The 27681-nt window shown below is 44.1% G+C and overlaps 2 protein-coding genes across 2 annotated transcripts; both read right to left on the bottom strand.

The window, feature by feature from the left end:
• Window positions 1-984: 984 nt before the first annotated feature.
• On the bottom strand, window positions 985-27681 carry LOC119401616 (lipase member K). Its single transcript, XM_049418172.1, has 9 exons — window positions 27625-27681; window positions 26101-26317; window positions 7125-7239; window positions 5878-6028; window positions 5317-5409; window positions 4346-4498; window positions 3386-3457; window positions 3177-3245; window positions 985-1651 (listed from the first exon to the last, which is right to left on the bottom strand). The coding sequence occupies exons 1-9, from the start codon at window positions 27679-27681 to the stop codon at window positions 1397-1399; spliced, it is 1182 nt and encodes a 393-aa protein (XP_049274129.1). The 3' UTR covers window positions 985-1396.
• LOC119403105 (gastric triacylglycerol lipase) lies at window positions 14757-17095 on the bottom strand. The gene is made up of 3 exons (XM_037670054.2): window positions 17032-17095; window positions 16515-16583; window positions 14757-15244 (listed from the first exon to the last, which is right to left on the bottom strand). The coding sequence occupies exons 1-3, from the start codon at window positions 17068-17070 to the stop codon at window positions 14990-14992; spliced, it is 363 nt and encodes a 120-aa protein (XP_037525982.2). The 5' UTR covers window positions 17071-17095; the 3' UTR covers window positions 14757-14989.

Below are 27681 nucleotides of genomic sequence, written 5' to 3'. Positions count from 1 at the left end.
TCGCGGGATCGAATCCCGGTCGCTGCGGCCGCACTTTCGATGGAGGGGAAAGTGCTCGAGGCCCGGGTACTCAGATTTAGGTGCACGTTAAGGAACTCCAGGTAGTCGAAATTTCCGGAGCCCTCCACTGCGGCGTCCCTCATAATCATATCGTAGTTTTGGCACGTTAAACCCAAGCAATTATATAAATATAACTTTACACCATTAACAGCCTGCATGTTTTTGCCTGAAAAAGAGCATTTGAATTGCAGTCGGTAACTCAAGTATGCGAGTCCGGAACAACTCGTACTATTTGACTACCTCAGGTGTTATTTGTCTACTAGATATTAAAAAAAATGTTTCGACGTTTTTGCAGTGACGAAACGCGGACTTCACGGTTGAGCCGGTGGCTCATTTTATGGTAGCCTGCAAAAGATTCGGCATTGCAGAGATAGTGTTTTCGATTTTCCCACCTCAATGGGTGCATTTGCACGAGTTCTTCGAAGCGCTCACTCTCCTAGGAGCACCATGCGCAAATGCCTTTTCTACTAAGTCAGAAATGCTGCCATGTTGTCATGTTTTTGACAAAGGCCAACACGACGTCCATATTCAGATTTAGTCCTCGTCTACTTAGTGGCGCACCTCTTGAATTCGAGGAATGGACCCACTGGCTTAGCAGCATGTCCCGTTATACTGAGTAGCTATGCATTAGGGCTAGCCAAGATACATCTTCTAGGAAACTCTCTGAGCAAGAGTTATGAATAGACACGTACCACAGTTGCCCACTGAACTTTTCTTGCTGGAACCACTCACCTTCGTAAGAGTATACCAGATGAGGGCAATCGTGCCACACCCCTGGCAACATGAACACCGTATCCTGATCAGGTATGTGAGAACACCAAGGATTATGGCTTAAGGGCAAGTCTTTATCGCAGTGCAATAAAAGACCAATAGTGCAAATCCACTGTGCGTGTACGCCGAGTGACCGATACAGCTCGCAACTCCAGAAAAAGCTTTATTCGACAAACCCGCCATGGCAGATTACAGCCACACTTAGATGAGACCATCGCTCATACGCAGATGCTCATTTAGCCATTGTAACACGGATGCCACATATAGGAGAGCTTGCTGTAGGTTCCTCTAGTGTTGAAATTTCGTCAGGATGTGTGTGTACGACGTAGCGCCTTGTTGAATGCATATTAATATTAACATTGAATAGTTTCTAGAATTATGCCTTGAACATTGTATTGTATGCGCATGTTGGCTCGTCTACAACAAAAGCCGACGGGTATTAGACGGCCACTTCACCGAAAGTGCCAATATACAACGCGTCAACTATATACTGCTGATAGTGAAAGTACTGACAGATTCCTAGAGTTTTTATAAGGAAGATATTGCTCCATTTTTGTAGAACATTTTAAAATCCCTGTGTCGCGTGCTGTTGGATGACGTCCATGGCAATATTGTGCAGGAATCCATTGGCATTGTGTCCAATGGCGAAGTCCAGGTGGCCAAACTTTTTCTCGGGAACCACGCGGTGGAGAATCACGTTCGATCCCAGCCTTGTCAACAAGTCTGCCACATCTTGCGTATCGGCTATCAAGTCGCCTTCTGAAGAGAATACAGCAATTGGAGTCTTGATATTCTCAAGCGGGTAGGCCGGTGGCGTCATCTGTGAACGTCAACGCGAGGTACAGAATGATGCAGTGAAAACGGTAGTCTTGCTGTCTTTGTGCATTGAACGCATGATTCATAACGTAACAGACAAAGAGAAACAATATTCGCATTGACAATTTCGAATGTAAATTGCTAAATGAATGCTCGAGTATCACGCTCCTGGCTTGTTTGCTTGAGGCAACTAGACATGCTGGTGCTGCGATTAAAGCGCTGAAACGCCATCAACAAAAGGCAGGACAGTGATACCAAGGGCACTTAGTGACAACTGATGGCTTATAGAATGCCAAGGAAAATTGCGTAGAGTAGGTTGAGGACAATGTGATAAGAACATCGTAGAAAACCATGAGTTAAGTATGTTATTCAATATTGCATTCCCTATATTCCATCTCTACCTTGTGTAACGCAATTGAAGGCTTGGTAACAGACTTATGACCAGTGTTTCTGAAACTAAAAAAAGGCTTCGGTGGGCTGGCGTGCAGTTTTGTCTACAGAGGGTCCGAGCTACTAAGTGTCATAAAGCGACGTAGTGCTCCTGTACTCATGGGAACGTAGAGCCAAAGTAGACCATAACTGCCCCTTCACGGAAGTTTCGCAACACTCAAGTGATTATTTATTTGAAAACCACTAAGTGATCGCTCGTCTTGTCCCCCTCTTTTGTTTTGCCGCTACTTTTCTGGCCCTTCTTCGTTTTGAATACATACTAAAAAGTGACACGAGAATATAGAAGGTGTCAAATACAGCCACAATATCTGTACCATTTTTCATTCTTAGAAAACAAAATATCGACAAATGTTGTATGTTTTGAAAATGATTGTCGTTCGCCTGAAATAGTGCAAAGCTATAAACGAAACTCATTTCTTTTTCTTTTTCTTTTTTTCGGACAGAAAGTTGCTAGCTTACTTAGTTGTTGCGAATCGCCCCAGTGAGTCACAAGTGTATAAAATCAATTTGGCATTTCATATCACGATACAATGCGCCAACCACATGCTAAGAGGTTCCAGCAAATAAAAAAACTCGCACAACGTTCAATTTATTCAAATGACAAAAAAAAGTTAAGACATTTATGCTTCGCAGCTACTACCGGTGATTATTTTTAAAAATTTTGTAAGGTGAAGACAAAGGGAAAATATTACTTGCCCTGCTTCACTACGCTTGAATCTCAATTCACCACATTAAACGAAGAAAAAAGAACTCCAGCTAATCTTTAAATGTTGTGGAAAACTTTTCACAATCATCGATCTTCAACTAGCCGTTAAGTTTTCCCTTTTTGCAGTGTTGTTGTCATGTCACACATTGACACACGACGCACTATCCAGCAGTGTAACTAATCACTTCTTATTAGATGCAGCGTTACGATCCTGTCGCTTGCGACATATAGAGCGATGGCACTCTGGGATGTGTGACATAACTGCGAAATAAAAGTTAACATTCCTGACAACTCCCGCTGCTTAAAAAACGAATATGTGGACGGACATATCTGATATTTAGAAAAACACTTCTGCATATTTCGCTTCGCTTACCTGACCGTACCGCCGGCGATTTTCCATCACACCATGGTCGTACATGACGAAGTTTTTCGCCTTGTACATCTGGAAAATAAAGTCCTTTCTATGAAGCAATTACGTTTCCAGAGGATACAGAAACGTGCTGCCCTGTACAAGCAATGACAGAGGATCCTACAAGTAGGTCGCGTTATGCTAAAAGCACTGCGCAGAACTAAGCGCCTTACCTGGTGGTAGTGGCGCATGTTTTGTGCAGACGTACCCCTAGGCCAATGGCCAACGTACATGGGCATCCGAGTCTGAAATTGAAAGCGATTCAACAACCTCATGTTGAAGACGTGGGCGAATGTGAGCACAATATTTACAGAGTCTACGCGGTTACTTGAATACTGACAATTCGCTCGTGCACGACGGCACAATCACGCTCGTCAGCACAATATAGTCGTAACTAATGCACGTAACCTCATACTTCTCAAACAACTCAGCGCCATACCACGATGAATGACTTTGTACTTGTACAGCTCAATGCAGAAAGCATGACCGGATGGATTTCTTATAAATTAGGAAGGGTATTTTAAGGTTTCGGATAGCAAATGAAAATATTCGCTGAATAAGAAAGAAAAGATAGGAAGGCCGACTGATCATGTACGTACATACTGTGCACAGGATGCCGTGATCATGTAATAATGTACCAGAAGCGTTAGTGCCAGCCCAGACCGCTCACTTTAACGAGGATTCGCTCTAGCCATTTGCTCTTTCTTGCGTCCAACACGAATAAACGCCAAAATTAACCATCGCTTCGCCTTATCTCGAGCTGAGTAAAAAGTATTAGAGATAATCGACCATTGTTATTAAGGTCAAATGTTTCTATTTAACCGACGCGAGAGTGACTTGCGCCACAACGCAGACGTTGGTGCTACGTTTAGCAATTTGGCATGGTTTAAAGCTTTGTGAAATTAATCGTTATATCCGGTCTATGCGGTACATCTGGCGCCACAATGACGGCCTGCTATGGCGTTGATAGTTTTCGTATAAGTAACGTGGTTCTGTAGAGAGCAGCACATGCGCAGAAAGTCTATAATGCGCAGAAGGTTTATAATGCGCACAAGGCCTATAATGGTAACATATAAGCTAACGACAAGCGAACACTCTCTATTTTCCTCGCGAGCAGCAGTATTCTAGCTTACCTTATTAAGCTGAAGCGGGCTGCTTAACAGCGTTACCGTTACCACAGCAGAACACAGGCGGCCGGTGGCGACTTCACAGAGCCTCGAGAAAACCCGTTGAGCAACGTTGCCTGCTCCAACATAGGCTCCCCTAGATAAGGGGTCCAGTGCCAGCTGCGCAAAAGAGTAATAGTTCCGGGATCACGCTTTTGATCAAGTTGCTTGTGTCCGAACTTAACTTTAACTTGTTTGTTTGATGTTCTTTTCAATGTCACCGGCGTGAGAACGCCTCACTTCGAGCCGATGAAAAATCCTTGGAGCATGCCATGTCGCTCGAGCTAACGTTTCGAGAAGTGGGCTTGCCTACTTTAAGTTGCAGTCTTGAGGAAGACAAGTCCAATTGATTGATTGATTGATTGATTGATTGATTGATTGATTGATTGATTGATTGATTGATTGATTGATTGATTGATTGATTGATTGATTGATTGATTGATTGATTGATTGACACTGGTAGTTCCTAAATAAACATGTCAACCCCTACAGCAAGTTGACTAAGGCACTGACACGGAGAACTGTTTTGGACTGAATGAATGATTGAATCTTTATAATGTTGCATTCAGAGGCTGTGGAAAAGGAGTGTGAAGAAAAATAACTAAAAAGGCTCGCATCAGAAAGGAGGTATGACGGAAAAAGAACGAGAAGATAGAGTTCTCATTTAGCGTCAAATGAAGCAGTAGGTTAGCAAGTAAAAAATTTATTATTCCATTCACTCATTCTCAGGCGGAGCCCTCAACTGTAAATTTAGAAGAGGGGTCGGAGGTGAGGCAGATAATGTGTACGATTGTCACATTCGCACGTAATGAAAATTATGTACATAAGTAGAGCTTGTACAGCCTGTAAAAATCAGCATTGCCATATAGAGCTACAACCAATGACAACAGCTCAATGGCTACAGCGTGAATCACAAATGTTGTCAAACGGCCACTCACAAGCACGGGTGGCAGCAGAGGAACCGCAACTGACATCGGCTGCCCCGAATGTGTGATGTTAGCCACGGGACCATATAAAATCACAAGGTTGACCTGTGCATGAAAGAGAAAATGGCGTTTTAAAAAGGGCGTTGCTGTCACTCTAGACAAAGAAAGAAAATGAGTTCTTGAAACACAGAAACATCGCTTTGTGTCTGTGTCTTTTAGGAGAATGACATTTCTCATCAATACCCCCGTGAGGCGCAGTGTCCACTTACGTGGACGCTACTTGTTTTTGTCAATTCTTCGGACTAGTGGCCAAGAAATAGCAAGTTACATTGTGCATAGGATGAGTTGAACGCTACGCATAGTAACTGTGTCTTGGCTTGACCAAAATGTCCTCCCTATTACTGTAGCCAATCGCCTTGGTGAAAGCACTAGAATGTTCGACTAGGATTGGGCCAGTTTAGCCCATCGAAGCGTTGCTGTTAAAATCCTATACTTAAATACAATAGCTAAGAAACACTTCGCATTCATACAATAGGTTATTGGGCGTGCTAGTGAGACAGCCAGTTCAGTCACCTTGTCGTTGTACTCTGGGCGCGTAGAGAGGAAGACCATTGTTATGGCTGCACCCTGGGACAGTGCCACTATCGTGAGCTTAGGAGCACCGGTGGCCTTGAGAACGTGGTCCACGCAGGCTGCCACATCGTAGCGCCCAATCTCGTCGAAGCTGCAACCGTGGAGAAACAATTAGCTCCGTTATCGAAATCACACAGCGGAAACACAAGAAGCAATGAACCCCTTGTTGCCCACTTAATAGTGCGGAACGGGATGTCGAGATACACTTGTTCCATTAGAGCACGTGTATCGCGCGAATGCATTTTCTTTCTTACTTGCGGACGCGTTTCATTCAGCCGACGAGAACGCCTACTCTGCGCATGGGTCTCAATAAGCGCTTCCGTTTTGTAATCAACAGGAGAAAGCAGAATTTCATGAGCTATGAAACAATTACCGGCAAGGCCCATCATAACGCTCTCGCTATGCCGTTACCAGCAATGCAAGAATTGCTAAGAATTATTTGTAGCTTTGAGCTGCAAGTGGGTAGATTAGGTAAGCTGCAATAAGACGGTAACTTGGTTGAAAGGGAAATGGTTCATGTTTAACAAAACAGCGCACAATGAAAGCTAGGACAAAGAAAGAGCGGCTAACGGCTAACGCACCTGAATGGTTCATTAATTCTTACGTCACAAATACAGACAAAACACAATAACATATGACATGATATGCTATGGTTGTCGACGTCGGCTAAAGCTAAGAAAGTACCCGCAGCATGGGATGAGGAGTGTTCCCATTCGTAAAACTGCTTCCGCCTGGTAGCGTTCCGTGAAACTTACTCGTTTTTTTTTCCTTATTAAAAACACTAATCAACCTCTTAAATGTTCTCTAAGTCTGCATTTAGTTCTCCCCATGCCTGCCACAATACTGCCGTGCCTAGCTACAGAAATGCTAGATATGGAGGCTGATATAGAACAGCTGTCAGCTTGCGTATTTCACATTTTCGCGAAAAAGCAGATCTGACATTTCTCTGTGCCCAGCGTCCACGACACGAAACGAGCATTGAAGGTCGGTCAGATTACATCAGCGAAGTATTACCTAAAACAACATTGTAAATGCAGAGTTTTCAAAAGCTACCGCTTTCCCGTGCAAGAACGAAGCGGTTCCGCCTCCTTGCATCAACAAAAGAAGTCTGGTGATCGCAAAATGGAACATTTATTGAGGTGTTCGTACTGGCCCGTTCTCATTTCAGTGGCACGTGTTGAACTTACCTCCATCTCCAGTACTTGGGCTCCTTCTGTGAGACAGTCGTGTGGTTAGAGTACGGCTTAGCTTCCCTCGAGTTCATGGACCACACGTCAAAGCCCCTGTCCACTAAGAGAAAACCTGCCGAGAACAAAGGATCAAATATAGTTGAGCTTTTGATTATGTTGTTTTCGTGAACGTTAAGCGGAGTTTCACACCACTGCAGGTGCTGGCTACTCATAGCTGAACGTCAAATCAACGTTAAGGACACAGAAAGCAGTACAAATAAACGTTATCGGCAGTGAATTAGTGTAGCTTTTGGAGTTCTGTATTCAAGGGTAAAATACTCAGATACGCACATCCTTATCAAACAGTCAAAATTGCAGAAAACGTATTGAAAAGAAATGCTTCGAACGGGTGGCTATATAGTGTAGTTATACTAATGAGGTCTAAACACATCTATAACCTCCTTGAGTTATACATGCATAACATGAAGGACGCGAAACTTCATTGCAACCCTTCTCCGGCGATAAAATTCAGGCCTGTTTATCATACTCCATGTTATCGACTCCAAGTTAAAGGGACACTAAAGAGAAAAACGATTTTTCGCTATTAGTAAATTACAATTTCACAATACCGAGGACACCATTGTTTTCGCGAGAAAGACGCTTGGTAAGAGAGAAAACGCACGAAAAGAAATTGCGGGTGCCGGCTCCACAATGAAATTTCCGCACCAAACGCCGTGAAGTCATGAATTTTGACGTCGTCTACTAGGTCATACGTAGGTCATAATCGATAAAAAGGAAGTACATTGTCCTCTTAGGGAGTCGTAGACTTAACATATCAATTTTCGGGGCATTTCGTTGAGCCATTGTCGCCAAAATACGAAGAATACACTTTGAAATACATGATGCCACGCGATGAGAATTCGGCGCAAAATTTTGAAATGAGACTTTGACCTTGGTTTTCTGCTCTGTAAATAAACATGTGGTGGTGAAATTAACGACACTAGAGCTCTCAGAGTACAATTTGTCAATCTAAACCTATTCATTGTTTCACTTCAGTGTCCCTTTAAACCAGTTGACGAGTGTGAGGGAATGCACGAGAATTCTGGACTCGCCAATAAGATTAGGAGGCTACTACGACCTCCCGCGCACTGCGAGGCACTTTAATCAACAACAGACAAAACTGTCATATTTGAAAATATTTGCAATGCACTCAACATTGCTGAGAGCTACGGTGCCTGTCCTGTCTTTTTCTTTCTCCCCTCGTTAATTCCAGTGCTCCTTTGTGTAGTCGGTTTCACCAAGTCAGAATTTTATTCTCCTCCACAAAGAGTATTGGTCATGCGAACGCAAAGACCATTAAACCATTGCTGTCAAATATGAGTTGATATTGCATCGAAGTACAGTTCCACTAGGACATGTTGTTGCGTCCTGAAATATTACGCTGCTACTGCGAATTCAGTTTCCTCACAACTCCTGCATTAGCTATCTTTAGCAGTCTTTAGAGAGTTGCGGGGTATACGCAAAACCATACAGCTGAGCCCCCATTAGGAAGGCGTTCCAAAAATGCCTGTTGCGAACAGTTCAGTAGATAGTAAAGTTATGTCCTGCAGTAATTACTTGAAGAACAGTCGAAACAGAGACCAGAAGGACGACACAGCGGGGACTGGCAACTTCCGTTAAGCTAATTAGTTTCTGTTCTAAACGTGCGACCATCATTCAACAAGTATGAGGAGTTAGTTGAAGTTGTTTGAACACTTGCCAGGGCTCAGCGATGGTGGGTTGAGGAACCACATGTCTGAAGCGCTTGTGAAGGCCGGCAGAAAGAGCACCGGAAAGCGAGGCGTCACTTGATCGTAGGCGGAGTACGGGCTACCCTCTCGTCCGTGAGGCACGTGGTCCACTTCGAGCACGTAGCCGTCATCTGTGGTCGCATAGCTGATCTCGCAGGGGTAGCCTTGGTATTTGATCAGCTCGCACTGCAGTTGGTCATTTATTTTTGCTGAGTCAGAAATGCCGCGACTAATGGGTTGATAATTTCATTTCTCCTCATAAGTTGCAAATTTCCTTTTGTTTCCCAAACAGTTGCTGTTTTACAAAGGAAACCGAGGGAGCTGTCCAACTTGGGTTCTGACGGCATCAGTTACTTATCATGAGACGGTGCTTTAAGCTTGGCCAAATCATCCCTATGAAAAAATTTCAACCCGATGCAGTAAAGTTTCTCAAGGTGCGAGTACTAATTGTTACCAGCGTTACTCTTTATTTAATTTTTTGTCCAGGATGCGAACACTTCACCTCATTCAAAATAGATTAAAGTAGCCCAATGAAGGGCTACTTCTGGCATTCATTAACATTATCAAACCAATACTCAAGTGAAAATTTTCAAAAGCGTCATACTGACACGTCTCGCAGGTGAACCTCGGAATATAAATACTCGATTCAGTCCATCGTCATTAAACAGGAGCTAGAAGCACTTACAAAGTTCGCTGTCGCGCACTTTATCTCTCAGTCACATATTGCTCATTTGTAGTAGGAAGAGGGAAGGAATAATAATAATAATTGATGGGGTTTAACGTCCCAAAACCACGATATAATAATGAGAGACGCCGTAGTGTAGGGCTCCGGAATATTTGGCCACCTGGGGTTCTTTAACGTGCACCTAAATCTAAGCACACGGGCCTCATGCATTTTCGCCTCCATCGAAAATGCAGCCGCCGCCGGGATTCAATCCCGCAATGAAGGAAGGGAATTTATAATAGAATGAAGGAAGGACGGGCTTCATTACATGCTGGTTTTCATTAAGGTCATTTACTATAGAGGTGGGAGCACGACGGATGGAAACGCAATTTTCTATAGAGTTTTAATGAATAGGAATATAGTAGCCTCACAGAGGCTGGTCGACGTTTCGATTAGTAGATCTACTGCTGTCCTTAACTGGTGTAACACATGGCTCATGGAATTAAACAGTAAAAAATGTAAATTCATGCGCGTGTCAAGAAAAATCACTAGTTTACCTGTTTACAACTTAGATAACACACAATTAGACAGTGTCACCTCATACAAGTACCTCGGAGTTCATATCAGTAACAACCTAACATGGCATACTCATATTAACTATGTTGTTTGTAACGCTAATCGCATGCTCGGATATCTTCGCCGTAACTTCACAAAATCACATTCTTCTGTCAAACTAATGCTGTATAAAACACTCGTTCGCACTAAACTCGAATATGCCGCATCGGTTTGGGATCCGTATCACAATAACTTGGTGCATTCATTAGAAATGGTACAAAATAACTCTGTTCGCTTTATAACTTCTAATTACAATCGAAACTCGAGTATCACACTAATGAAATCTAACCTTAAATTACCTTCACTTGCATCTCGTCGTACAATGCTCCGCTTAACCCTTTTTCACAAACTTTACCACCATTCATACTTACGTGATTTGCTAATACTTTCGCCGCATTATGTTCAATCATGCTCATAAGGTTGGCATCCCATCGTCTAAAACTGAATCATTTCGACAATCATACGTACCGCGCACATCAAATGATTGGAATTGCCTTCCCGCATCGCTTGTAACAATTTCAGATCATGACACATTTGTGACTGTATTAGCCAATTCTTTTAATACCTTGTAGTAGTTTTCATCTCATATGCCATATTTGCATCTCTATAAATAAGAACATTGCACTGTCACCTGTTGTATTGTCACCTGTTGTATTGAATTGTAAGAGCGATTATTGTATATTGAGAAACATTCCTCTTATTTTTTACCAGAATGTATCCTTCTATTTTCTATTTTCCTCTTTGCCATTTTGATATTTGCTATTTTTGTATTTTTTTGCCTATCATAATCTGTTGTTTAATCAGGAACATTGTATTGCCTCTTTGTACTTACAAACTTGTTCGTTATTATTTTTACCACTTGCCTCTGTAATGTCTGTTGACCCTGAGGGTAAAATAAATAAATAAAATAAATAAATAAATAAATATCGTTGAAGAACGCACCCTGTCATAATTGGCGTGTCAGTTTTCAAGCGGGTTAGTTCACACACCGACAGCGACACCACGGAACATGACTTCAGCAACAGACTCGTTTAAAAGCTAACCCGCCAAGGATGGCAGGGTGCCTTTGACAGATAGGTCCACCTATCGAAATGTCGGCCAGGTTGTCTGGGACACCGGTTCCTCTTCAATTAACCTCCATAGCAGATTAACTTCTAGAAGCGCCAATTGACGACGATTTACTTACGGGGCTTAGGCGAGCTTGCAGTGTCAGGTCATCTTCTGATTTTCCGAGAGATGCTGTAGCCAGCAGAACTACGGCGAGCAATCGGGGGGAGATGGTGAAGGTACCCATCGCCGCGTCTTGCAGCTCTCGCGAATACAAGCACCAGACACCGGCACTTCCACAGGCGCACCCCTTTTCTAGACGCCGCTGGGGTGTTCCTTATCATGCGACTCCTTTGTCTGGCATCCGCTCGTAGTTTTTTTTCTTTTAATGCACTGTTGATATGTGGCCGCAAGAGAAACTCTCGTCCTGCAGGATTGAAGAGAGAGGCTGGCGCGAGCTAATCACTTAAATTTTGCTAACTCGTAACAAGAAAAGACAATAGACCAGCCTTTGTTGTCTGGCCGGGCTGTTGTACCTGACAGTATCTCAAATAATGGCCATTTACTTAATCTTTGAGCTTTGAGTGCAACAAAAAGCTTGTCTGGAGGAATTGTACAAGTGAAATAGAGTAGCTGGCATGTTTTCAGTGGTAGTGTCCGATATATTCTGGCGCGAGCGAACCCACAGCCAGCTGTCCAGTTAATAACCCCAACTACATCGTTGCTATGTGCGGAAATGCGTAAACGACTCCTAGGTCGAGATTCCGGTGCCACTGTAATAACATTGTGTTGTAAATATTTATATGCCACCAGTCTCTCATTGCTTGCTTTCATTGGGTGTTTGTTTAAACACATTCTGCAATCTTTGACGTCCCAATCATTCCTCGTCTTGTGAACGTCGCGCATTGGACTACATTCATCTGCATTGCATTCTATCCAGCACTTCCATGCGCAGCCACTGGTTACGAAATGTAGAAGAGTGTAAGACTGGGTGTGTTAAGTCTCAAGCATTGAATCGTGAGCACTGCTTACCAATGCAGGGGGTCCTTGTCCAGCAAGATTTTGCTGCTGTCTACCTTCCATTTCACGCATTGTGCGCTCAGCGAAGCTAGCAGTCGGCCCGCCAGAAGCCGCAGGAGTCAACTGTATGTGAAACTGGCCTTCGCAAATATCCGACAATCCGGCTATCCAGTTTAACCCGGGGGTAGCGAATTTGGTCCTCAAATCGGTTATCCGATTTAGGAAACCAAGTGCTCAGAATGTCGGGTTCAAATAACCAGATCAGCCGGATATTCAGGAATTCAATTGTTGAGAGTGACCAATTCTGTATATAAGACACTCTGCGTCAATTCATTAAGTATTGTATTAGGATACTTTGTCAACACCCTGGTAGAGTGTGTGCGACATTGGTTTGCTCTTGTTCAGGCAACCTACAGGCTAACAAACTTTATCAGCGCTGCGCAAGAATAAAAAACTGAGGGACGCTTAAGCTTAGACTTTAAGAGTTGAACGCGATAGCGATATTCTGTTTCTAGTGCGCAGTTCTAACACTACGAGTGTTTAACAGATTGCGCGCACTGAGGTGTGTGCCTTATGTAATGGGTAGCATGCTTTAAACCAGGAGCTATTATGCGCGAGAAACTTTTTTCGAAGTTGCGATGCACCCACTTCGTGGTCCTAAGGGAATACGCGCAGTAATGTGTGTGCCTTTTGTAATAGGTGGCTGTCTTTAAACCACCAAGTCCTTATGATATTGACGTGGTGTGATGCCCGATGGCAATGTACGCTTGTACCACGCAATATTACTGCCATATTACAACTCGTACTGTGACACCTGTATACACGACGCGTATTTTTGGGAAGCATGAAAGTTACTTTCAGTGCAGCTCCAAGCAGAGGCGTGGCTGTGTGGTAGAACACCTGCTTTCCACGCAGACGGCCTGGGTTCGATTCTCACTCGGACCCAACATTTTTATTATTTATTTTATTTGCAGCTTTTTCAATTTTTCGGTCACACCAACGGCCCCGACGCCGACGGCGGAATTTCTGCGATACGAGCTCTTTAACGCTATCGCGTTAAAAGAAAATGCCTGTCTCAGCACTAACCTCCCGCTATCGTTCACATGCACAAGGGAACTAGTTGTTGTTGCCGTGAAATATTTTTTTTTATTTAGAAAAACACAAAGGCCCTCATGGCGAGGCTAATACTGGGAGGAACGGGCATCGATTACAGGTTATGCATATCAAAATTTGAAACAAAAGTAAGATCAAATGGAGCAACACAATGTACAAAATTCTTTTTCAAACACATAGCAAACGCGAAACAGCAGCCGAAATCACCAGAATATCACCGCAGAGGCTCAAGAAAAAGAAAATTAAGTTACTAAGATTAGGTGGCAAGTTGTGCGTGAATGAGATCTTGAAATTTACTAAGGGTTGTCTTCCGTGGCAATGTCTGATGGTAATGCGTTCCACTTCGGTTATTGTGCGTGGCAAAAATGAATAAGCATAATGGGAAGACTGGCAGTTTATGCGTTTGACTTTTATATCTGTGATCACGACGTGGGAAGATAACTAGCGGTGACTGAAAGAATTCATCGTGAAGTGAAAGATAGATAAAGTTTACGGAACAGTGATAACCGGGCAATGTTACGGCGAAATGCGAGGTTGTAGAACTCAGCTTTCTTCTTTAACGAGATGACGCTACTGTAACGTGAATAATCAGAAAAGATGAATCGCACAGCACGGTTCTGCAAGGCTTCTATGTTACTGATGATATATTTTTGTTCGGGGTCCCAGATGTAACGCTTATCGAATTTTCTGATAAACACGGAAGACTCTATAGGAGAAAAAGACATCTTATTCCTAGTAGAGGCATCACGTCGGTACACCGACTCCTTCAATCTGCCAACGAGTCAAGTTGCCGCAGTATCTTTTCTGACATCCAGAAGTCCTGTCACTCGCCGCACACAGTCTAATAATAATAACTGTTGGGGTTTAACGTCGTAAAACCACGATATGATCATGAGGGACGCCGTAGTGGAGAGCTCCGGAAGTTTCGACCACCACGGGTTCTTTAACGTGCACCTAAATCTAAGTACGCAGGCCTCAATCACTTTCGCCTCCGTAGGAAATGCGGCCGCCGCGGCTGGCATTCGATGCCGCGACCTTCGGGTCAGCAGTCGAGTACCATAACCACTAGACCACTGCGGCGGGTCGCCGCACACAGTCAGTCACGTGAGTTAAATGACCAAGAATGGGCGTGTACGTCTCTTCGACATCTGGCTGGGACGATGCTGCGTCTTCCGTAACATGGACCTGGGGCGAGTACCTAAATATTACCATGGGCGCTAAAATCAAAAGGAAATTTGGAACCCTTGCCACGAATTTTGAAGCAAGTGATAAAAAAGTAAAATTCAGTTTTTCAAAGCAGTCGTTCTTTTTATTTGAATATACTGCAGGCCATTCAGGCACATGCAGGAGTGGGTACATGAATACATAAAAATACATACATTATCAAACATTCATGGCACAAGTTTGACACGCTGTATGAGTTTCATGAACGAGTCAATCGTATTACAACACACACTATCATTAGGTAAGGTATTCCAGTGGGAGATAGCTGACGGAAAAAGGGAATGTTTGTAAGCGTTAACACGACTTAAAGCTTCGCGGATTGCTTTAGAACTAATCTAGTCGCAATGAGTGTTTTGGCGGGTCTTGCAGAAATGAGTAGGTGACATGCGGTAGTGACCATTATACACCTTTTAATACATCTGTGTCGCGTACCGTTCGATAAGATCCATGGAAACATTGTGCAGGAATTTGTTTGCGTTGTATCCTATGGCGAAGTCCACGTGGCCAAACGTTTTCTCTGGAACCACGTGGTGGAGAATTACGTTCGATCCGAGTCTGGAGATCAAGTCCGCCACGTCCTGTTTGTCAGCCATTACGTCTCCTTCCGATGAGAACAGAGCGAATCGAGTGGAGATACGTTCCAGGGGATAAGCAGGGGGCGCCTCCTGTGAACGACAACGCGAAGCACAAAGAACTGTATTGAATCAAGCCATTCTTGTATTCTATAAATATACAGGAACCAAGGATGGAAGGAATGAAATTCAACCACATTCAACGGCCTTTCGCCGTTGAATTTGGATGAATTTCATTGCGCCACAATAATTACTTGAGGCCGCTTCTTCTACTATCTCAAAGCTGCGATGGGTTCTTCGCATGAAGAACTTCAATTCGCCCATTTGACATAACCACCTAACTCAACTAATTAAAAAGTTAATTCATCTAACTTTCTTAATCACTGTCCCAAATGATGTCGTTAACCATCTTTAGATGCCTGCTGCTACAGAAAAAGCAATTCTGAAGCCAGCGAACAAATATCGCATTTTCTTGATTTTTTAGTATTTTGGACACATTTTTTGAAACACCCAGTATATGGCCCATATTGCAGGAACGACCGATATTAAAAAAAAAACTCAAAAGGCCCCCTATGCATCCGCCTCATTCGAATCGAAGGCAAAAGCCATCTTTTTCTCTTTCTCCTAAGTCGATGTATTTGATGTATTGAGCCTACGGCCCCACCCTCCGAAAGCTTTCTGCAACTAACGCGGTTTTGCGCTGCCTCCGGGATCGGCCCACCTTTGACCAAGCAATGATGTCATTTAATGACGTCACCATTTGACGGTACCTTATGTGACGTGACGATGACGTCACCAATTTTGTCCATCTGAGCCTTCATGCCGACGTCATATGGGGACGTCATCATGCGATGATTTTTTGCATCACTCGTGTTCACGCCGCCGACGTGGGACGACGGTCAATTTTCGCGTTTGATGAAGCATCTAAGGCTTTCGCCTCAAAAATTTGTGTAAAGTGGAAATTAGAAACAAGCTTTCGGCACTAATTATCGTGCCTTGTTTGCTTAGAAACGCATCCCGTGTCCTATACTACAATGTAAAAATAACCGTTCACTTCGACTTAAGTTTGCAGTACAGAAATCTAGTTTTCCAAGGTTAATTCGAATTTACCCACTACGGTGTACCTGACGATCGTACCTTAATTTTGGCACGTAAAAACAGCAGAATTAGACTGCACATGAACCGTACGCTTCCAACCTACCTCATATTGACGCTCCAGAATATAGCACTGTCATGCAAAAATAGTTTGACGGCTACTGGTACACAATATGAACGGCCTAAGGCAGACCCGATGTTTTCAAAAAAACACATGTTCTCACACTAAAAAAAGAGCAAAAGCTCCAATTGATGTCAAATGCCTCACCTGGCCATACCGCTGGAGATTTTCCTTGGCACCATGGTCATACATGACGAAGTTTTTAGCCTTGTACATCTGAAAAGGCAGTTTCGATAAAGCCATTACGTATCCATAGCATACTGAGACCTAAACATGGTGTAAATAGTCAGGTGGCTAAGCTGCTGCAGGCGTATATTACTTGAAAACATAGATTTTTTATCCAGGTGCAATATATACGTCACCTAGAACCATGGTGTGAGCTGATGCTGAAAACGGCATGAATAGTCCATTGTTTCAACATTTTTACATCTGTGTGTCGCACGTCGAGACATTGAATTATTTTACACCTTTGCATAATAGAAATAAAATCATTATCGCCAAGGTCACGTCATGTACATAGAGCAATTCAGTTGGCTTTGATGTAAAAATTGACTAATGCAGCTTTTGTGACTCAGTGCAGGCCCGTAAATATAAATGTATTAGCACTTAGAATATTCCCAAAAGGCGTGCGCAAAAGGGCATTTTGTAGGACTGAGCAACTCACCTGGTAATAATGCCACAAGTTTTGTACTGTCGTGCCCATAGGCCAATGTCCGACGAGCACAGGCATCCGCGTCTGAAATGGCAAGTGATTCCGCAAAGTTTATGCGAAGGACCAGACCGAGGAAATATCATCGACATAAATACCGTGCCTTCTCGGCGTTTTCAAACAAGAGATCAGATAAATCTATCTACAGAAGTACACATGGACAACTTTCCAGACTTTGCCAATTCGTATATGATGGATCAATCTTCGCTTCAACGCTGTATTATGTCATCAACTTACACAATAAAAAGTTATTCACAAAATTAAATATTAGCGCGAATGCGACGCCATTCCGTTTGTGTCACTCACCAAATGAATACGACTTCACTTGCGTAATGCCACGTGTACAAAGCACCCACGTGTACAAAGCACCAACAAAGAATTAAGAAAATAATGACTCGGCAAACACGATCCTGAGTTGCCGTCACAGCCTCAATTACTGTGTATGTTCTCTAGTAAACTTGCTTGCACTGAGTGCACTGACTTGTATCCGGTTGGAACCAAACTCTCGAAAACAAATACGGTGTACTTAGACTAAATACGTTAAATCGTACCCGTAAACTTTCTTTGTTTCCAAGATGCACACTACGGTAATCTCTGAACATTCGGGACGTCATGTGTGCAAGCCAGAGCCTACCATCCTATCATCCCCTCCCCACCCCGCATTGCAATTTGAACATGCATGATTTGTTGACACGCATAAAAGATACCAGCCTTCCCGACTTGCCCACATCTCCCCGCACATGCCTGCACACGTGGTCGACTATGCTTTTGCAAGCCCGCGTAAGCAGATTGCAATAAGGCTCGTTTTTAGCAACGTACGTTTCGTTTGAGGAGATTCAAAATTTTCTTAAAATCTTTAATCACTGTGGACGAGTAGAACTTCAGATTCGTCATATATGTGACAAATAGACGATAAAATAATCGCTTGGTCCCATCTTACGCTGAGTATTAGAGATCATTTACAATACCGTATTTACTCCATTGTAACGCGACCACGAGGGTCGACTTTATATAGTGAGGGTCGACTTTAGATAGTAAAAAGCTGGAAAAAGAAACTCGCGTTACATTCGAGTAAATACGGTAATCATTGACATCATGAGTTCTGAGGCCTCTGAACCTTGATACGGCAACGAACCGGTAATGTCCACCTTGCAGAGGCCACCAGCGACTTACTGCTTTCGATGTGTTGGAGATTCTGAATAATTTAAAAGCCTAATTTGTTCAATGTACAATCATTTTAACCCTGCATCCTTCCCATGTGCTCGGTGGCGCTATTATAAAGCGTTGCATGCCTTAGTGAGACGTCTACCGATGTACGGGAAAGAGCCGCACGTGCGTACAAAGCCTAAGATAATGATGCGCAAAGCGGCAACGTATCACGTGTCAGGGCAATCGAAAGCTCTCCGCTTTCTTTAGGAATAGCACGCATGGATACTTACCTTGTTCAGTTGAAGGGGGCTGCTTAAGAGCGTTAAGGTAAACAGAGAAGAGCACAGACGGCCGGTGGCGACCTTACAAACTGTTGACAGGAAATGCTGCAGACCACTACTTGTTCCCACGTATGCTCCCCTGCACAACGGGTCCATTGCAAACTGCACCAAAGACCAAAGGGTTTAGGCGTTAGGATTAACGTCAGCGAGCTCGCCCTAACTTCCGTTAACATTTCATTGAATCTTTGTTCCAACAAACAAGGTAAGACGGCAAAAAGAGAAAAGAATTGGGCCAGCTTAGCATTTTTTTCAGCGGCTTATCTCTAACTATGACACATTAAAAAGGGGTGAAAGTAATGGAAGTGAAACCTAAATGAAAATTAGCGCAGCTTACACTGAGTCACGCAAGGCTCGTTCACAGCAGAGCTGGTAGGCACATAGCTGGTCCTCTCTTTCCCACGCCTTGCTGTACTATAATATACATGGCTATGCTTGCTCTCTATTTTTTTCTTTTTTTTTGTGCCTGTTTCTTTCTACCTCTTTCTCTGTCTGTCTATTTCTTTCTCTGTCTTTCTATGTTTTATATCATTCTTCCCTTTTTTCTACCTATTTCCTCTTTTTCTTTCTTTCTTTCTCTCTCTCTCTGTAGTCGCTCTCCCCTCCTCCTCCCCCTGGCATCTCTGCTATTCAACCTCACTTTCCTTTCCCACCTCCTTGCTGTACAAGGCTATACCTTGCTCTGCTATCGTGCCTGGATAGCCAAGTGGTTGCGACACTGGCCTTCGGTTCCTAAGTACGCGGGTTCGAATCTCGCCTCGCCACGAAATTCTTTCGCCAAGAATTGCTTTCTTTCTATCTGTCTCTCTCTTTCTCTTTTTCTTTCTCTCTCTCTGTGTACTCGTTCTCTCATCCATCGGGGTTATTGCACCCTACGCCGGATAAATCGACGCATGTGTTCTGGGAGCAAAGCAGAAGAGGAAGAAGAGGATGAAGAGAGCGCGTGCCGGTTCATGATGATGATGACTTTCTATGTACGGTACACGGCAAGCCTCGAGCATGACAACGCTGGTCTAAAAGGTGTGGTACCAGTTTTCCTATGATTTCTCCATTTTCTTAGTTGACGACAACTTTCGTAGTCGAATCAAATGCATTATTCATTTCATCCAATGACCACTTACAAGCACTGGTGGAGCCAGAGGTGCAATAAGAGACACTGGCTTCTCCATGTGTGTGACGTTTGCCACGGGACCGTAGGCGATCACAAGGTCAACCTGCATGACAGCACAATGTATCCGCATTGGTCGAATATTTGTAAGACCCTCTTTCGTCATTCACGGCAACGAAAACTAATTCGTGGGTCAAATAAAGCAAAACACGGCGACATTCGTCTACAGCATGGCTGTGTTCAGCGGAAAGGTCATGGAAGTCAAGGTAAAAGCAAGCTGTTCTATGAAATAGGGTTGACCTAAAAATCCACTTTTCTTTTTCTTTCCAGTGAAAGGTTAGTAGCTTCTAATGTCATAAATCTGCCAAAGAAACGACAACAGAGTAAAAATGTCGTCGAAAGACGATAGTCTTCTGCCGGCCGTTTTATTTTTTTTCCTGGCCGTTTCTGCGCTGTTTCAGCGCAGCCTAAGAAACACTAGGGTCTTTAGGATTAGCGTATCTAATCTATTTTCTAGTAAAGGAACACACCACCTAATACTTACGTATTGATGTTGCAACCGCATATAATGCTAATATTTGCTTTTGAATTGACATGTTCACAAGTAATGAACGCAGCTACCAGTTCAAGATGGCTGGGCGTTCAGAAGTGCTTAAACTTTGGGCCGGTGGCTTGCAATTGAATCGTGTGACAGACAGACAGGAACAAGACAGACAGACCAGACAGACAGGCGGACGGACGAGACGGACGGACGGACGGACGGACAGACAGACAGACCAAAATTTCTGCGTTTAAGTTCCACAAGAAAGACTATCGTCTTTAAAACCGCCACTGTTCTCAAATATCGTTCCCGATGTCTCGGAATGAACGTAAGCCAGAAGTTTCATGCTCGGACTAGCTTTGAAAACCTCAGAGCAAGATTAATAAATACTATTTCAAATACGCGTTTAATAACCAGCCTACATGTATGCGTCAAACCTTTACTATTCTTAACTCAATTTAATGATCTTGTCCTCGTGGACGTTCGCTCTCTCTGAAATGCTTGGCACTTTCTAGCCGTTAAGGACACGAAGTATATGCTCACAATTTTCATAATTTCGTATAGTTTTAGGAGGTAAATTTGTTTTTTTACGCAAATAAGGCTGTTTTCACTACGGAATTGGCCGTACTGCCAAACTGAGTTACAGTGTATATATTGTCACGTGGTCGTGACGTCGACGAAGGCAGCAGTGCCCGCGCGTGACCGCTTGTCAGCAGACCGTCGATCAACTGACAAGCGGTCACGCGCGTCGGCTTTTATACAGGCGCTATCGAACCTTCCAGCAATATCGCTGGTGGCGGCGTAATCTCTAGACAAAGCTGGAACATTCGCGTGCGGGGCGCAATCTTAACAAACCGATCTACTACAATCGCGACGCTTCTAGAACACTACTTCGCGGACAGCGTCGAGCGTTGATAACCGTCCCTGCCGGTCAAACCCGAATACATCAAAACAAGACAAGAAGTGGGCGTGGCAATATTCATACAGAGCCAGAATCCTCTAAATTGGCTGGAATTGGTTCAGGAGTAACTCCGGAACAAAAAAAGTTATTCTACATCGATCCCCCTCATGAACCTCCATCGAAATAACATATATATATTCATAACTCCGTAGATGTGCAAAGAGGCACGGAAGAAGCGTGTCAAGAAGCGTGTCAAGTTCACTGCCCACAAGGTATTCGTACACCGTCTTAGTGATTTGTGAGGAAGAAGATCAGTACACACAGAAGCCCATCGCCATCGGCTGGCTCGTACCCGGCACCTCCACCACTTGGTACGGAGGTTTATTGACGTCGTATTCAGCGACAGCGACGATCATAGCAGCAGCAGCAGGAAGGTCGAAGCCAGAGAGCGAACTGCCGGTACGAGTCAGCCGATGGCGGCGAGCTTCTGTGGAGGCTGATATTCTTCCTCACACGTCACTAATAGCAATCGCTAATACAAGCGTTGTCATACTGGCATTATCTTAGCATGTAAGGTGTCGCGTCGCTGAGCTTGAGGACGCGGGTTCGATTGCCGGCCACAGCAATCGCATTGCGACGGAGGCCATATGCAACACCTGAGTACTTGAACTTGAGTGCACGTTAAAGAATCCCAGGTGGTCTAAGTTATCCGCAGTACCTCCCCCCCGCCCCCCCCCGGCCTGCCTCAAAATCATATCGCTGTTTTTATATAATACAATATTCTTTATTTTTTGGCATGTGTGCAAGGACATCGTTACATGCCACCGAGATGAGGCAAAAGGAAACATAAGTGTTTCCTGTCGAGGCCTACATCGCGGCTCGTGAAAAAAGCACACACACACAAGGACAGCAGTGAGGTCAGCAAAACACATTTAGAAACAGCGCAGTTCAAATACACCAGTGCAGTGACGTACAATTAGAGAATAGAAGTAGACATCTCAAGTGGTAAGATACAAATGGATGTACATAAACACTAACAAAAGAAAAGCTTCATACTGGGTCGAAAAGTGACCTTACTTTCTTTTTAAAATAATATACATATCTACTTATCTGTGCTAATTTCTGTGCTAATTTAATTGTGCTAATGGTTTTCACATGTAAAACCTCCATAATTATCAGTATTAATTATACTGGCATTATTGTGAACACTTCGTGAAAAACAACCCGTAGTTGAGTGAGAAACAGCCGTTGGGTGCGTGCTGCCATGGACGGTTACCTTTTGGTTGTACTCCGGGCGTGTGGAGAGTAAAACGAGGGTGATTACAACGCCCTGGGACAGTGTCATTATCGTGAGCTTCGGTGCACCGGTAGTATTGAGGACATGGTCCACGCAGGCGGCCACGTCGTACCGTCCGATCTCGTCAAAGCTGCAATCGCGGGGAAAAATTTAGAGACGTTGCCAAAACATCCCAGCATCATTAAACTAAGCAGTGGCAACGGATGATGCGAAGCGGGATGTGGGCCCTGTTTTATTGCGATAGCAATTATATGGACACTGTGGGCTGGTTTTTGCCGTCGACGTCGCCGTCCGGGCCCGTATATATATATATGTCTATATATGCCACAAAGAAAAATAATTCAGAAATACGTTCCGACGTGCGGAATCGAACGGGCGACCTCTCGCTCCGTAGCGCGCGGCGTTAGACGGCTAGGCCACAAAGGGTACCGTCCTTCAGCATGCTAGCGGCGAGCTATTTATATATACCATTTGCTTCAGCCGTGCTTTCTTGCTCACCAGCGAGATGGCGCGAAGTGCGCGAGGGGCGCGCTTTAAAGGTCCTTCGCCACGCTTGTAGTGATGCGCTCACGTCCTCCGTGCACTTCGCCCTACAGGGCATGGTCACCTGCGCTCGCGCTTTTCTCGTGGTGTGGGGGTGGGGGTGGGGGATCTGTTTGTATGTCTCGTGCGTTCACCACTATTTCCGCGCTGAAGTTACAGAGCGTACGAAGGTCCCTTCGCTCGCTGCAGCGGCCGCGTTTGTGAAACGAACCCGTTGTTCAAACAGAAAAAATAAAAACTGTGGCAGTTGATAGTTCGCGCTCGTCCTGTGTATACCTGTGCGTTCGTTTCATGCGTCCTTCATGTTTGAGCAGCGCGCTTTAAGTGTCGAGCTGTGACACGTAATATTTCGCGCTCGTCCTGTGTGTGTTCTTTTCGTGCGTCCTTTGCGCTTGAGGGACGCGCTGGAAATTTCGAGCTGCTTTTCGTTCTTCGCGTTGCATTCCCGTTCTTCGCCGTTGCGGCAAAACTGTGACTTTTTTATTTAGCCATTAACAATGCTTCAACATCACTTCTCCACAAGTAATTTTTTTCATGAATGTCAGAAAAAAATCGGAACTGCACAACTTTTTGAGGGACGATAACCGGCAGTACAGAAGAATGTTTTATCATTGGCCACATACAATGTCCGCGAAGATTACCAAGAAAGCAGGACCAGTCTCTTATCATTCCAGAAGTACGAATTACTTGCTTACAGTGCCTACGACCACTGTGCGGTGCTCAAGGAGACACTAAAAGGAAATATTAACGCGATAGCGTTAAAGAGCTCGTATCGCAGAAATCCCGCCGTCGGCGTCGGCACCGTTGGTTGTGAGCGAAAAATCATCATCTTGTCCGTGACCGAAAAATCGAAAAAGCTGCAAATAAAATAATAAAAATGTTGGGTCCGAGTGAGAATCGAACCCAGGCCGTCTGCGCGGCAAGCAGGTGTTCTACCACCAGCCACGCCTCTGCTTGGAGCTGCACTGAAAATAACTTTGATGCTTCCCAAAAATACGCGTCCTGTATACAGGTGTCACAGTACGAGATGTAATATCGCAGTAATATTGCGTGGTACAAAGCGTACATTGCCATCGGGCGTCACACCACGTCAATATCATAACGACTTCGGTGGTTTAAAGACAGCCACCATTACAAAAGGCACACGCATTACTGCACGTATTCCCTTAAGAACACGTAGTGGGTGCATCGCAGCTTCGAAAAAGGTTCTCGCGCATAATTGCTCCTGGTTTAAAGCATGCTACCCATTACATAAGGCACACACCTTATTGCGCACATTCTGTTAAACACTCGTAGTGTTCGAAGTGCGCACTAGGGGCAGGATATTGCTATCGCGTTCAACTCTAAAGGCGAAGCTGAAGCGTCCCCCAATTTTTAAGTCCACGTCTAATGCTAAAATATCATTGCAGGAAACTTGCACTGCTTGTTTTGTGGCATAAAAAGGCATAGTATTTGATATACATTAGAGAATACATTAAATTGAAGAATACGTACATTAAATAATAGTTTTTGGTATTAGTGGCTGTTACAGAGAGGAAGTCGTCGCGGGGCTGCTATAGATTGTGCAGCACATACGGTAAATTCAAAAATATATTTTCTCAAAGAACGGAATAAACATGCATCGCTAGCATTTTACGCCGTTCACCCTGCAATGATGTTATTATTTAGAGAAACTGAGCACTCGGGATATAATTATGCAGTGGACGGGCTACTTCTCAATCTCCCGCTGGAGTACCATTTCGTGTCGTATGTTCAATTTTATTATCTGTCTTAGTACAGCCCTGTTCACAAGTTCTGGACGGACGTTCTCAAGTATTAATCTGTCAGTGTATGGCTAAACCTGTTGCACCTGTAGTGTCCCTTTAATGACCTGATAAGAAGAGCTAGAGGTTGTTATTGAACAGCCTTTTACTGACAGATATTGCCCTACACCTAAGTGAATGAAACTTCTACAGGCCAAATAAAACATTAAAGTGGAAGTGCTGAAATACTGTTTGTGAAGTATTAGCCAATACACCAATCTGACTGCAGCCTTGAAAAAGCTGCTGTTTTTCGATAGAAGAAGCACCACGGTACCGTTTCCTTACTCTGCCCGAAAAAGTCTTAATAAGTACATGCTTTGCAATTACCGTAGCTTGTGGTCTCTAGACCGTCTAACCAAAGATTCAAATGCAGAGCTTACCTCCATCGCCAGTACTTTCTTTCTTTCTGCGAGATGGTCGTGTGGTTAGAGTACGGTTTGGCTTCTCTCGAATTCATGGTCCACACGTCAAAGCCCCTGTCCGCTAGTAGGAAGCCTGTCGAGAAGGTAACGTAAATTGTGCTTATAAAGTCTAAAAGGAGGTCATGTACTACTTATGACACGAAAAGCACCGAAAACCCCTTGGCGTAGTTTAAGCATAAGGAAACAACAAATAGCGGCACCCAGCTAAAGGAGACAAACGGTGCCCTAAACGACGCTCGCATACACACGTGGTTTTGTAAGTTAGCATACCCACAAAAACTGTCCGGTACACACAGAGTAGGTGACAGTTATGCAGACGAGATGGATGGTGCAGTTTGGCAGAAATAACACGTATGGCGCGTAAATTCGTCGCCCTTCTTTTTTGTGGTCAGAAGCGTGTTGAATGGATGCTAGATAAATAATGTCTGGGGTTTAACGTCCCAAAACCGCGATATGATTATGAAAGAGACGCCCTAGTGGAGGGCTCCGGAAACTTCGACCACCTGAGGTTCTCTAACGTGTTGTTATTAATCTCAGCTTGCTTCGGGGCGAGAAATCAACTTATGCATGCAATGTTTTTTTTTTTCATGTTTTCTTGCATGTTGTGAAGTACATATCATTTATTCTATTGTCGCTTAATCTGAGTCTTATAATCACTTGTTCAAATGTTTTCTTCTTTTTCCAAATATTTTATACTTGTCATACTTTACGGCCACTATATTAGCGTATTATACAAAGTGTATTATGTGTTTTACCATGTAGTCATACCGTATTAAAAGGGGCGAGGCTCCTTCGAGCCGCGTTTGTGCGGCTTTTCTCCCTCATCCCCCCCCCCCCCATTTACCCTCTCTGTTGTATATGTGTGTGTCAGTGGAAATCAATTAATGAAATCAAATCAAATCATGTATCCTTGCAACGCTTACCAGGGCTTTGCGATGGCAAGTTGAGGAACCACACATCCGACGCTCCGCTCAAGACGGGCAGCAGGAGTACAGGATAACGAGGCGTCCTCTGGTTGTCGGCGGTGGATGGGCTACCCCCTCGACCATGTGGGATGTGGTCCACTTCGAGCACGTAACCGTCATCCGTGGTCGCGTAGCTGCGCTCGCAGGGGTAGCCGTAGTATTTGATGAGCTCACACTGGGTTTAAGCATCTCGTAGTCAGAAACACCAAGACTGATGACTGAGGTGACGATTCGTAAAGCTGAAGCCTGACAGTTTATTTTGTTTCGGCAAACGATGCATATTTATTTAAGGAAGTCGCGAGAGCAACGCAATTCAAAAGCTGATAGCCTCAGGGTGTTTATACTGAGGCTTAAGCAGCAATGTCCATTTAAGCATACAAAATTGCAAGCCTCTACAGCAATATTTGTCAAAACGCTAAAACTAATTTCCACAAGCGTTTCCTCACCATTCGCCCCGTCTAAGTAAATGTACACCGTGCATCACCGCGTTATATTTGCCGCATGATGACGAATAGGAGGTAATTCCTCGAAAATATGCCGTTATTTTAGATCTCTACATAGAACAACTAAACATACTGTTCCCGTAGAAAGCTTACCAGAGAAGAAGCCGCCATCTGGAAAAAGACTAAAATGCGGAATGAGCTACTACGGTGCACTGCGGCATGCAATGTGTGCGAACAATTAATAAAAATCTTGGAGGACGCGTGAGCTTCGCCTTCAAGAGTAGAACGCGATAGCTTATTCGGGACCCGTACGCATGCATCGCCTTCTCAACTGCTAGCGCTGACTTCGGTTCTCGTTGTATGCCTCAACCATGCCACAAAGAAACGAACGTCTAACACCATTGTTAGGCAGCCTCGAAAAACAACTCTGACTGTCTTTAACATACTCGAGCTAACCGAAAAGCACTCAGCATAAAAGAAGCCTTCAAAGAAGTCGCGCCAATATTTCTCGCAGGCTGATGTCTCCGAACGTATGCGTGTTACCTTCCACCGTGAATGAACTTAGCGAGCAATCTTGCACAACCCCGACCGTCACAGTAACACACATTTTTGTGAATCGCAAGAACGAAAAGGACATTTCACTTACGGGGCTTAGGTGGGCTAGAAGTTTCAGTTCATCCTCCTTCGCAAGCGAACCTGCAATCAACAAGAGGCACGCAAGAAGTTGCGCGACCACCATGACAAAGGTGCCCATTTCGAATGCTCGGTATAGCTTGCTCAACTGGGCACTCTATAGGGACACTCGCACTAGCAATCCCCTTTTGTAGGCGTCGTTGTGGCACTTATTATCATTCCACTGTTTATCTGTCATCCGGTTTCGGCTTTTTATGGGAAATATTGATACATATCCGCGAAAGAGGTTACCAATCTGCGATAACGTATGAGACGCAGAACCGAACGAATCACTCGGCCTTTGTTAGATAGTGGGCACGATTACTTAACAGTGTGCTCTACGTGGGGCGTCAGTTGTTTGCTTTACCTGCGACTGTCGCAGACAATTCTCTTGCACGGGATCAAAAAGCATCGCAGGTGACAT

Source organism: Rhipicephalus sanguineus, chromosome 8 (assembly GCF_013339695.2).
Source record: "Rhipicephalus sanguineus isolate Rsan-2018 chromosome 8, BIME_Rsan_1.4, whole genome shotgun sequence".
NCBI lineage: Eukaryota > Metazoa > Arthropoda > Arachnida > Ixodida > Ixodidae > Rhipicephalus > Rhipicephalus sanguineus.
This window is presented reverse-complemented; position numbering and strand designations above follow the sequence as displayed.

Bases quoted from the DNA above. Each gene is read 5' to 3' on its own strand.
- LOC119401616 (XM_049418172.1), bottom strand. From the start codon at position 27,681: ATGTCACCTGCGATGCTTTTTGATCCCGTGCAAGAGAATTGTCTGCGA. The intron at 26,318-27,624 runs GTAAAGCAAACA...GCTTAAACCCAG, and splicing joins ATTGTCTGCGACAGTCGCAG to TGTGAGCTCATCAAATACTA. The intron at 7,240-26,100 runs GTAAGCGTTGCA...TGTTCTCGGCAG, and splicing joins CTTGCCATCGCAAAGCCCTG to GTTTTCTCTTAGTGGACAGG.
- LOC119403105 (XM_037670054.2), bottom strand. From the start codon at position 17,070: ATGGGCACGACAGTACAAAACTTGTGGCATTATTACCAG. The intron at 16,584-17,031 runs GTGAGTTGCTCA...CTGCCTTTTCAG, and splicing joins ACTTGTGGCATTATTACCAG to ATGTACAAGGCTAAAAACTT. The intron at 15,245-16,514 runs GTGAGGCATTTG...TGTCGTTCACAG, and splicing joins ATCTCCAGCGGTATGGCCAG to GAGGCGCCCCCTGCTTATCC.